Raw genomic sequence first — 12,500 nt, 5'->3', positions numbered from 1 at the left:
TCTCCTCCTCCTTTTTTCACTTTCCCTCAGTTTCTTCTTCTTCTTCTTCTTCTTCTTCTTCTTCTTCTTCTTGTTTTTGTTGTTGTTCTCCTCCTCCTCCTCCTCCTCCTCCTCCTCCTCGTGCAAGTAGGCCACAGCTAGGCTCATTGATTTAGAGGCGCCCTGGTGAGTAGTCTCGAAGGGGCTTTTAGCAAGGAACGTAGCGGTGGTGGTAAGGGTGGTGGTGACTGTGGTGACGTGGGAGTGACTGTGGGGATGTCTGCTGGTGAGGCCATGTCGTGGTGTAGTGGTCGTGTGATGCTTGGTGATGATAGTGATGATAATAATAATGATTCTTTTCCTTTTGTATATGATTGTAATGTTAGATGTAGTGATGAGTTCTGGACAGTCAATTCAGTGTGGTGATGGCGTTTGGAGTGTTATGAAGCTTGTGGTGACAGTGGTGATAATGATAATGACTCCTAATCCTTTACGCTTGACTATGATAATAGGTGTAGTGATACGTTTTAGATAGTCAGTTCAGTGTGGTGATGACATTTGGTCTGTTGTTAGGATTGCGAACGTGGTGAAGAAAAAAAACAGTCACTGAAGGTCCCGGTCCCCAAAGAGTGTAGTCAGAAGGGTTACCCAAAATTTCATAAGTGTCTTGAAACATTCCTCTTGAAATAGGTCAGATGGGAATACAGAAGCAGGCAGGGAGTTCCAGAGTTTACCAGCAAAAGGGACGAAAGAGTAAGAATAGTAGTCAACTCTTGCATTATGGAGGTGGAGAGCATAGAGGTAAGAGAAAGCAGAAATGATGATAGAGTAGAGGAAGGCGTAGGTTTACCCAGCATCTGCTCTGATCCCGCACCACATTCCTATGTCCACACCCGTCTTGTGCCTTAAGATCTTGATTTATTTATTTTTTTATGTCTCTCGCACCCACACGACAACAGTAGCATTCGTGGGGGATAAGGCTCGTGTTCTCATACGCCTTTCTCTGCCATGAGGACTATTTTCAAAGGATACAAAGATGACTAGTTGTAATATCTTGAGTGTTTTCCCTACTGATAATGTAAAGCTCTTGTTAGACCATCACTAGGACCATGAAAACACACCTGGAAACCCTAAATAAGTCGTTAGGTCTCGTGTTCTTAAACGCTTTCTTCTCTCATAGACACTATTTCCAAAGGCCACAAAGATAAATAGTTGTGCGTAATATCTTGAGTGTTTTGCCTGAAGAAGTGTTATATCCAAAAAAGCACACCTAAATAACCCCCGCTCTAGGTTATTAAATGTATCAGACAAGACGACGAGTTGCTTAGGGGTACAATCTGAAGGCAATGACGGGGCGACGTGGAGAAATACACGGCCAGATTCTCTTCATTATTACATGTTCACTATCTCGCGTGTATTAAGGCCTAAGATTGCTTCGTAATAGAGAGAGAGAGAGAGAGAGAGAGAGAGAGAGAGAGAGAGAGAGAGAGAGAGAGAGAGAGAGAGAGAGAGAGAGAGTCATTAAGGTGAGGGAACCGAGCAGGTGACTAGAATCACTCCTATCCCCTCATTTCCCTTCCTTTCCTCTCTCATATCTCTCCCTCTCCCTCTCCCTCTCCCTCTCTTTCTCCCTCTCTCCTCTCCCTCACCCTCTCCACAGTCTCATTAAGCCACAAGCAAGTAATGAACAGTAAGTCAAAGTAATTTTTGCCATCACTTTCCTCTCTTCCTTAAACTCAGCACGCCATAATTGGTTCTCACTCGCCAACAGTTTTCAGCGGAAAGGAAGGAAGGAAGAGAAAGGAGAGGAAGTAAGGGAGGGTTGGAGAATGTAAGGGATGGAGGCCAGGGCGGAGGAGGAGATAGATAGAGGGAAGGAGAAGAGGGAAAGAGAGAGAGAGAGAGGGATAGAAGATAAATGTATAACGCGTTATAAGATGACTCATGTTTTACTGTCCACTTTCTCTCTCTCTCTCTCTCTCTCTCTCTCTCTCTCTCTCTCTCTCTCTCTCTCTCTCTCTCTCTTAGACAAGCATCTATTTTTACATCTGTGAGCAAGAGATTTGACGAGTGTTGCCTCTTACCATAGTTTCAGAGAGAGAGAGAGAGAGAGAGAGAGAGAGAGAGAGAGAGAGAGAGAGAGAGAGAGAGAGAGAGAGAGAGAGAGAATACTACCACAATCACCGCTTTTCCTCTGCCTTAGACCTGTCACGCTAAGCCGAAGGAAACAAGGAGGAAGAGAGGAGGAGGAAGAATAGCATACTGATTCTTCTTATCTTTTTCTCTCTTCTTATCTCCATCTCTCCAGTTTTATCTCTTCCTCCTTTCTTTTTACTTCATTTAAAGGTTCAAGGTTATTAAGAGTCATTCAAAGGTTCAAAGGTTATTAAGAGTCATTGAAAGGAAAAGCCATTAAAGATTGTGTGAGATAGCGGCTGAAGGAGAAGAGAGAGAGAGAGAGAGAGAGAGAGAGAGAGAGAGAGAGAGAGAGAGAGAGAGAGAGAGAGAGAGAGAGAGATGGTCATACACAAAAATTAAATGAGTTACTTACCTTGGTCGTCATGAGCGTTTAGGGCGTCTCTGGGCGGCGTGGGGGCAGCGTGAGCACCTTCCTCGGGCACACCCACACTTGTGCCCACCAGCATCAGGAAGCACAGGGAGCAGAGCGCAGCGGCGCGGAGCCTCTGAAGGGACATGACGGTGGCGCGGGTGGTGGTGCTGGTAGTGGTGATGGGTGTCGTGGCGGTTGTGGAGATGGAGAAAAGAGGTTGTGCCGATAAGCTCTCTCTCTCTCTCTCTCTCTCTCTCTCTCTCTCTCTCTCTCTCTCTCTCTCTCTCTCTCTCTCTCTCTCTCTCTCTCTATCTATCTATCTATCTATCTATCTCTATCTCTCCTTTTGTCTAAATTTCCTTTCTTTCTCGTTCTTTCTTTCTTTCTGTCACTCGCTCCCCGTTTTTGTCCGCGTGTGGTGAGGAGAGTCTGTAAGGGAGGGAGGTAATGGTGGGTGTTAGATGCGGCCTGTGCTCCTTACACACACACACACACACACACACACACACACACACACACACACACACACACCTTATGCTCCCAGCGGCCTTAAGGGGCCAAAAATCAAAACAATGTGTGTGTGTGTGTGTGTGTGTGTATGAAAGAGAGAGAGAGAGAGAGAGAGAGAGAGAGAGAGAGAGAGAGAGAGAGAGAGAGAGAGAGAGAGAGAGAGAATGTCATTTGTGCATTATTGATCATGTATATATATATTTATGTTCCAACCGTTAAATCTTTTCTCTGGGGATGCACTCTCTTGTGTGTGTGTGTGTGTGTGTCCAGCGCAAGGTTCATCAGGTAATGGAAGGCTTGTGTTCATTTTCATCAAAGTTACCTGTTGCTTACCAATTAGTGGCCACACACTCACAGGTGCGCTCCTCCAGGGGATTATTTTTACCTTTGCTCTTGTTCCTTCTCCTCCACCTCCTCCTCTTCACCTGAGGGAGGTTACAACACCTTTCACGTTCCCCCCAGGATATAGGTAAAAAACCACCTTGGCCACCTCGAGGGACACTTTCCCCCGTGGCCACCTCCTCGAGTCTTCTAACTCCCCCGTCACCCCAGCATTCCTCTCTCCTTCCTCACCACGGGCTGTCCTGTCCTGTCCTCACCTTTTTATTCTATATTTGCCCTCGTCCCTGCCTTTCGCCCCCGTCCTCCTCTTCCTCCTCTTTCTCCTCGTTCTCCCCCCAAGGTGATAAGAGTGAGGCCAATGATTTAAAGTAAATCTTGTTCACACTCGGGCTTCCTCTCTCTCTCATCTCTCTCTCTCTCTCTCTCTCTCTCTCTCTCTCTCTCTCTCTCTCTCTCCTCTCTCTCTCTCTGTACATATATATATATTTTACAAAAAAATGTGTGTGTGTGTGTGTGTGTGTGTGTGTGTGTGTGTGTGTGTGTGTGTGTTATCGGAACGTCTTACTGACCACATCTGACCGCAAAACATCAGGGAGCTCGGACAGGACTTAAGAAGAGAGGGGAGGGAGAGGAAGAGGAGAAGGAGGAGGAAGAGACGGATATGCTGGAAGGAGGAGAGGGGGATCGGAGGAGGTAACAGCAGAACTATTAGTTAAATCACTGACTGGATTCCACGATGGGATGCTGTGTGTCATTCACCTAGTCATCTGCTGATCACACAGCCAGCCGTTCACCTACGGAAAGAGCGCAGCGCTCATAGTGACTGATCTTTGGGTAGGAATGAGAGCACTCACACACCACACACCAGGACAAAAAGATCACAATCCTTGGTTTACATCCCGTCAATTTTACCTACTTAATGTTAGGTAAACAAGGGTTTCAGATCAAGAGGTTCGCCCATTTGTCTCGCCGAGCCCGGGACTCGAACCCGTTTGTGAACCGAACGTACTGACCACTGCACTACACGGTGTGTGTTTGTGTGTGTGACATCCACGGGTATAATGTTCTAGTTCGAGTGCATTCAGTGATAGCTCCGCTTCGTCTTGTTGTCCAGTGTGTTTAAATTCATATTAGCTAATGTGATCAGTGAGGGAGGCAGGGAAAGAGGGGGAGGGAGGAATCTGGATGGAGGAGGGAAATCAGAGGAAGGGAGGAGTAAGGGGGAAAGGACGAAAAACATGAGAGAAATTAGGACGGAGAAGTGTGACGAGGAGGAGGAGGAGGAGGAGGGGGAGGAATGTAGTACAGTGATATATGTAGATTAAATTAATTGTGAATTTTCATGTGAGACGTAGTGATGGCAGTATCTGGCTTCCTCCCCACACCCTTCCCGCCCAGGGTGCATGTTTCACCACTGCCTTGGAGCGTTCTCAGTGGCTTTGTGAATGTGTGGAGTAAGTTAATCTTTTTTTGAGTGCTCCTGGCTGACAGTGCAAAGCGACACATGTTCGTATGTGAGACTGATGATGCTAATGGTGAATATTAACATAAAGACAATCGTGACTGGCAGACGAGGGAGAGAGGTGGAGATCTGTGGTCGCCAACGTCATCTGATAGACACTCCAGTGAAGGTAATTATGACGAAACTCCGCCAGTACTTGAAAACATGGTATTTCACGTGTAGGACTGACGGCTTCTTGCAGCTTCCCTTATTTTCTTATGTTCTCATAGCTTTAATATTAATGCAAGTTGTCAGGTGTTCTCGGATGGAGCGTGTGGCCTCGTGCTGTACTCTCTAACAAAGTGCTCTGGAATTTTATGGTATGTGAATCTAGACTGAATGTTCGTAGCTGTCAGTGGCTGCGAAAATACTTAACAGCACTTCCATAGTCCCGTCTATCCCCTTATAGTTGTTCCTTTCTGCACTCCTACAGTCTTCTCACTCGTCATTCCAGCCTCTTTTCCCTACATCCCTTCGCATCTCTCACTCCATAATAGTACATCTACAGCCCCTTTTGTCGACTTGTAGTTCTGTGTGCCTTCCTCCACATCTCCAGCCTCCCACATCCACTCTCCCTGCAGCCTCCTTTCATCTGCCTCTGTTTCCCCGTGCTCGCCTACTCTCATTCATCATCACAGTCTCCTTCCCTGCATCCCTCCGCATCCCTCGGTAAATCCCCTTCGCTTGCAGCTCCTCTCTCCCGTCCTTCCCGCTCTTTGCCTCTCCTCCCCCGTCCCGTCCATCTCTACCGCGCGGGGCCAGGGATAAGCCCGCCGCGTGCCACATCAGGAAAGGAATTATGTGTCAGCACCAAAAATCGCAGCCAAGTATTGCAAATAAATCTGCTCCTTTTTTTTCCCGTCGTCTGTGTCTTGCTTGCTATAGTCTCTTACTTGATGTGCTGTTGTTGTTGTTGTTGTTGTTGTTGTTGATTCTGCAACCACCACAGATATTTCATCTCCTCCTTCGCCTCCTTCTTCTTTTCTACCTCACCTTTCTCCTTCTCCTTACTAACCTGTCTTTTGTACTACCCTGTCTCTTCCACTAATAGCGTAGAATAATTATCCAAACAACCTGATAAAGACCTCAGAGTCTGTTGCTGTTTGGACTTCCCTTGTATTTATTTTTTTTTTCTGTATTTCTATGTTGCTGTTACTTTCCAAATATAACCCCATGTAGTACTAGCCTCTAATATTTTTTCTTGTTGCAGACTGGCGAGGGAGGTAGCGGGGCAGGCAAGGTAAGTGCTTCTTTTTGTATTGTAATACTGTTCACGTCTCCAGTGTTATCATCAAGTAAGGTCGACATGTTGCTGCTTTCCTTCCTGATTGTTGTTGTTTGGTCTCCTCTGAGTGCTGTGTTTCCTCATACAAAAAACAGTTATATCTGGAACTCCCTGCCTGCTTCTGTGTTTCCTGCCTGTGACTTATTAATTCAAGAAGGTTTCAAGACGCTGCTCCTCATAATTTTGGGCTATCATTCTGGGCTCTCCTCTTTAGGGACTGGTACTTCATTGGGCTTTGTCTTCGCCTTTTACTTGGTCCTGGCCAGAGCCCTTCTTGCATAAAGAAAGCATTCATCTCAGTCGTCTGTATAGTATTATTTTTTCTATCTCCGCGCGCGCACACACACACACACACACACACACACACACACACACACACACACACACACACACACACACACACACACACCCCTGTCTCGTCCACTCTCATTTGCGTTACATGCAAGTTGTTCTACAATGTTTAACGAGAGAGAGAGAGAGAGAGAGAGAGAGAGAGAGAGAGAGAGAGAGAGAGAGAGAGCTGAAGAACGAGCAATGTGAAGGAAGTAAGAAAGAAAGACTTCAACAAGTTTGGTGAAGGAGCACTGATAGGCTGAAAGAGGAAGGAAGGAGGGTCCCCCACTCCCCACCTCCCCTCCACAACTTCCTTCCGTCCCCCCGACCCCAAACCCGGAGGCAGGGAACGGAAAGGAGGAAAATGAAGGGAGAGGAAAGGAAAAGAAAACTTTTGAATTGGGGGAGAGGAGGAGGAAAGTGAAGGAAGGGGGAGGAAAGGAAAAAAAAATGAGATGAGGAAGACAGGGAAGAAGAGAAAGGAAAAAAAAAAGGGGATGGGGAGGGAAAAGGAAACTTGGAAAGGGGACATAGGAAAGAAGAGTGAAGGGAAAGTGGAGGAAGGGAGAGGAAGGGGAAATTTACGAAGGAGAACGCAGAGAACAGAGATAAGGACGGAGAAGGGGGAGGAAAACACTTGTGGAGGAAAACATAAGAAGGGAAGGGAAGGGGAAAGAGCGGAAGAAGGGAGGGGAGGGAGGAAGGAGGGAGGGCGAGGGAGGAAGAAGAGGAGGGAGGGAGGGAGGGAGGGAGGGGAGCGGCTAAATAGAGTAGGCCTGTAAGTGTTGCGAGATTGAATGAAACGACATTAATTACATTTACTCTTGATTGAACTTTTATGGAGAGGTAATAATTGTGTGTGTGTGTGTGTGTGTGTGTGTGTGTGTGTGTGGAGCGGACAGACAGACAGACGGTAAATCCAGGCAATCGCTTCTTCAATGACACAATTACAGAGGAAAATGAGGACGATGCAAATGTTATTATAACGAGTCACGACAAGGAGCAAGAAGGGAAGGAGGAGGAGGAGAAAGAAGAAAAGGAGGAGGAGAACCATTTGCCTTCCGTCGCCTGTCTTTCTGACAACTCGTATAATTGTATCAATTATTTTTAAATTACATGCCATCATTTGTGTCGTGGGCGCACTTACCTGATTATCCGAACTCATTACTGGTGCGGTGTGTGGCTCATGTTACACACACACACACACACACACAGACACACACACATCACTAATACCGCCAACGCCATTAACAACCAACTGATTAATATATTTATTTAGTTTGACACCTTCTGTGGCTGGCATTAAACTTCCCCGCCGTGCCTCCCTGCCCTTCAGGCTCCCGGGAGGCGGGAGCCGCGCATCTTGTCACCCTGACATGTCATCCTGCCTCCCTACCGTATGCATGATCCCCCGCCGTTTTTCTCATATACGTGTTAAGGAGTCTGGCAAAGAACAAGAGAGTGAAAGAGTGAAAATTCCTCTTAAATTGCCGCTCCCAAAGAGAAACTACCAGGGAAGAATCAAGAGGCAGTCAGTGTAGTTTCTAAGGTGTTTTGATACTACCGTTTTGAGACAGCTCAAGTCGTAGGAAGGAGAAAAACAAATATGAAAAAATCCTTGCGCTTACTAGTGAGAGGGATGAAAGAGTGAAGATATAGATTGATTCCTACATTAGTGAGGAGGATGGAATAGGGATGAAAGTAGAAAGTGTTGCGTAGCGAGGGCGTAAGAGGGTTACATGCATGCAGTTAGAAAGATGAGAGAAACAATAACCATGAAAATAACAGTAGAAGATGGTAAGAGATGTAACACTGAGTGAGCGACAGTTGGAGGAGACGAGTCGATGGGACGAAAAACTTTTGATTCTAGAAAGGATGTGCAAGTTGAACCTCCCTATATATAGGAGCGGTAATGTAGGAGTAGTGTGTGTGTGTGTATGTATGTGTGTGTATGTGTGTGTGTGTGTGTGTATGTGTGAGGGAATACAAGTCTTTACCATCTTGACTCTTAAGATGTAGCAGTGTGGTAGACGTGACCCCCGACAGAGTTTGAGGTCAAGTTATGTCAAAGAGAGCCTTTCGTCACTGGCTTCCTCAGAGCGACGTTTCGCCACCTGTTAGTGGTCGGCGTCATTATTCCTTTAATTATATTGAATTCATGGTGGCGGCAGACTGTTTTTCGTCGTGATCTGAGACAGTTCAGCGGCGACACGACATAGTCTTCTTCTATTTGACAAAAAGCACGATATGAGACGCGACGGGAGGATAGAACAATGGCTGGCAAAGATCTGGTGAGTGTGTAGGCATCACTACAGACTAGAATTACCAGTGGTGCACCACTTTGTGTCACGATTGTTTACTTGACACTGCAGCTGTGGTGGTGTGTTCACCTCATGTTATCTGGGGATTCCTTTTCTGGTCTGTTGTAGAAAGCCAGGAAATTCACGGGTGAAGAATTAGGTATCGAAGAAGTGCTCTCACCAACTTCTTAGTGACAGCTGCTATCGACCGCCGCTGGGGAGGCAGTGGTCGACTGCTCAACGCATGGAAGCGGTGAACTCGTGGTCTCAGGTTTGAGTCCCTCTGCTATATCAGAGTGGTCGAGGATCACCCGCGTGCTTTTGTTAATACTGTCCTCGATTGCGAGAGCGTCGGGGAGCATTGAGACTCGGCACGAACCTCTACAGGCGTCACTTAAAAATAACCCTGCTATAGGAGGCCGCTAGTGCAGGCTTTAGAGAAATAAGCATTGCAGACTGTTCACACAAACCTACAGTGACAAAGCTTTCAGGCACTTTAGTTTTTTTTTTTTTTTTTCTTTCCCTTAATCCCTAATGGGGTCGGCCGCTCTCATACGTTGTCGCCAGTTTCATCTATTCTCTGCATCTCCATCCTGACCCAGCTGCCTCATGTCTCTCTCAGTTCTGTCTCTCCGAAATGTAAAATGAAAAAAAAGAGAGAAGAGGGAAAATGCAATGCATCAGCATTCTTACGAGCTAATTTGGCTACTACATTGTCATTAGGGGATGGATTTATGAAGTAAGTGCTGGTGGGTTACGAGGATGCGTGGCGAGAGATCCAGCGAGCGAGTGAGTGAGTGAGTGAGTGAGTGAGACAGTCTGTCGCAGTGGGAGCCCTGGAGGTCAGCCCGCTCAGGCCACGCTGTTCTGAAGGCAAAGGGTTAAGAGAGGTTGCGCGCGTCCATCTTTAGTTCATATCATTACTCTGTTGGTTAATAACACATCACAAGAGCTCTAATATGATCGCTGGCTTACAATGTGAACGCAGGCCGGAGACCAAACGGTGAATCGCACATTAACTTTCCACATTTTCTATTGGCGTGTCATTGGTACGTGTCCGAGGATGGTCGATAACTCTTTATCTTCGTGAATGGACAGAGAGTGTCACGTATCTAGAGCAGAGCGTGACTTCACTACGTAAACATGACAGGTGTGCGCGTCTCAGCGGTCATGCAGAGAGTAAGAGTGACCCTTCTCACACACAACGCCCTCCTTTAATCTGGGGCTACCTGGCTTTTATTTCGCTGTCTAAAGGAGGGAGGGGCTCACTGACTGTTCTAGATTTCTCATTCTTCCTCCTTTTCCTCCAACTTCGCTTCCCTCTGTCAAAACGCATACATGACCGCCACCCACCATTGCTTATATAATCTCCCTTCACGCCTTCTTGTCTGTTCTCCACTTGTCCATACAATATAATGTCTTCCCGATCCCACTGGCGCCATATGACCATCTTTTTGCACCGCAGAAATCCACTCAATCAATTGCTCATTCCCTCAGTATAATATTTTACTCCCTACACCTATAATTTCCTCACGGCCACCGCCCACCCATACCATGCTGCCCTCACGCCCACAGCATCGCTCAGCCTTCCTCTCATGCAGGAGTGAGGCTTGTGCTGTTTTGACTCACGTATGCGCCCAGTGGAAAAGAATAATCTGTCTATAGGCATGTCTGTTAATGCATGTTTATAGTGGTTATGTGCATAGACAGATACACACACACACACACACACACACACACACCAGAGAACTCCTTCGTCGAGAAAGAAAAGTAGTTTTGTCTATACACACACACGTTACATCTCACACACACACACACACACACTCACCTGCAAGGAGCGTGCTGTCCTGTCGAAGTCCAAGTCAAGCGATGAAGCCTCACTCCTTATATACCCCTCGCCTCGCCCCGCCCACCCCGCGCCGCCCATCCCGCGCCGCCCTTTGCCCGCCCACACCCGCGCCTTCCCTGCACACGCCAGTCCCGCCCATCCTCCTACAGACACCGCCCACCTCACCACTGGAAACTCCGCCCATCTCATTTCTAGGGTATCACGAACGTCTTCACCCCCACGCCTCAACATTCCGCCCACTCTTCCTCCTCCTCCTCCTCCTCCTCCTCCTCCTAGTTCTCCCAGTCCTCATTTTTCCGACTCCTATTCATCCATATAGTTTTTCACGTCATTTTTATTTTTATCTTTAATTTTTCTATCTTATCTTTATTCTCCTGGCTGTTTTCTTCTCTTCCTTCTCTTCTTCCTCTTCTTCCTCCATTACATTCACCATTTCTGCTTCTACTACTAACACTATTACCGGGAGAGAGAGAGAGAGAGAGAGAGAGAGAGAGAGAGAGAGAGAGAGAGAAAGAGAGAGAGAGAGAGAATTACAATCAGAAGCACCATCGTTCCCTCCCACAAGTGACAAAGTTCCCTCCTCCAAAGCCACAGAGGAGCGGCAGACTCGTGACTTCCCAGAATAATTTTTTTTCCTGCAAGACTCTCCTTTCCTCCCTCGGTCCCTCCTTTCCTCTTATTCGCTATTTTTGTTCCTGTGTGTCTTGTTTCCAGCGAGAAGGAGGAGGAGAGGGGAGAACTGATGTGAAGAATGGTTGGAAAAGAAACGGATAAAAACTGATGAAAGGTGGAGGAAGGAGAGGAGAGGAGTGGAGGAGGCGGGAGGGAGGCAGAGATGAGCAGTAGAGGCGCAGATTGGCAGGAAAAGTAAGCATCAGGCGGTGTTGTCAGGGAATTATTTGGTTCGGTGATTGCCAGAGAGGAAGAGAGTCGCCCATAGTTGTGAGTGGGAGGTGGTGGTGGTGAGTGGCGGCAGGATAGAGCGGTGGTGTGCGGTGGTGTGCTTAGGTGGGGCTTATGTGGCTTGTCAGGGATGGGCGAGCAGGGGCGCCGAGATTAACGTTTACAGAGCGAGAGAAAGTGGGCAGTCTTGGTGGCAGGATTTGCTTTATTTTTGTCAGGAATGCAAAGAGGAAAATATATCGTGTGTCTGGTGCTCTCTGGTTCAGCTTCGTGATGATGTTGAGATGCATAACGAACTTAAAGAACATAAGAAGGTAAAAAAAAAAATTAAGGGAAATTGGAAGAAGCCATCAGACCTACACGTGGCAGTCCCTGTATAAAGCATGCCTACCTATTTCCACCTATCATCCCCATCTATATTTTTGTCAAATCTTCTTTTAAAGCTCCCTAAAAACTCTGCACTAACAACCTGATAACTGAGTCCACTTCACTCATCTACCATTCTATTTGAAAGCCAATTCCTCCCTCTTTTTTTAAAATTTAGCCGTATATAAGAACACCTTTGTACATGAAGTTCCTAAAAACATGTACGTAATCTTTTACTGCCAGCTTCGTCTTCCGTTAACTTTTAGAATAGTGTAGAAATTTGTTTTTCACGGACACAGTAAAGAGAGGACAACAGATTTATTTGTCTGTTTTAGGCTACAGGAATGTCTAACATGCTTTAGTGCAAAAATAAGTGTCTGAAAAGTTCTAAGGTGTTGTGGGAAACAACTGTCTAACAGTGAATGGGTTAATGCGTTGTGTATGTATTCGTGACTCCCAAGCGTGAGAGTCGTGCGGTGACCGGCTGTGGTGGTGTTGCTGGTGCTGGTGCACTGAAGCGCCTTGTGTTGTGTCATGTGTTGCATTCACTCCGCTGGTTATTACACATGGGTGGGGAGCAA

General features: G+C 46.8%; 1 protein-coding gene and 1 long non-coding RNA gene across 9 annotated transcripts in view; one reads left to right on the top strand and one right to left on the bottom strand.

Annotated features, from left to right (window-relative positions):
• Window positions 1-10,679, bottom strand: part of LOC135108099 (uncharacterized) — a 29,171-nt gene extending 18,492 nt beyond the window's left edge. The window contains exons 1-2 of one of the 7 annotated variants that reach the window (XM_064018755.1): window positions 10,630-10,679; window positions 2,531-2,697 (exon numbers count right to left, since the gene is read on the bottom strand). In XM_064018755.1, the coding sequence (XP_063874825.1) occupies window positions 2,531-2,542 (12 nt within the window). In that variant the 5' untranslated portion in view covers window positions 2,543-2,697; window positions 10,630-10,679. Of the gene's footprint in view, window positions 1-2,530; window positions 2,960-10,629 lie in introns of all 7 variants that reach the window. The other 6 variants (XM_064018758.1, XM_064018760.1, XM_064018753.1 and 3 more) reach the window with 6 other exon arrangements.
• Window positions 4,439-12,500, top strand: part of LOC135108100 (uncharacterized) — a 40,761-nt gene continuing 32,699 nt past the window's right edge. Inside the window, exons 1-3 of one of the 2 annotated variants that reach the window (XR_010272145.1) lie at window positions 4,439-4,495; window positions 4,781-5,013; window positions 6,094-6,123. This is a non-coding gene — a long non-coding RNA (uncharacterized LOC135108100). Of the gene's footprint in view, window positions 4,496-4,548; window positions 5,014-6,093; window positions 6,124-12,500 lie in introns of those variants that run through there. The other variant, XR_010272144.1, reaches the window with a different exon arrangement.

Source organism: Scylla paramamosain, chromosome 16 (genome assembly GCF_035594125.1).
Source record: "Scylla paramamosain isolate STU-SP2022 chromosome 16, ASM3559412v1, whole genome shotgun sequence".
Taxonomy (NCBI): domain Eukaryota; kingdom Metazoa; phylum Arthropoda; class Malacostraca; order Decapoda; family Portunidae; genus Scylla; species Scylla paramamosain.
The sequence above is the reverse complement of the archived record's forward strand: the minus strand, read 5'-3'. Positions and strand labels throughout refer to the sequence as shown.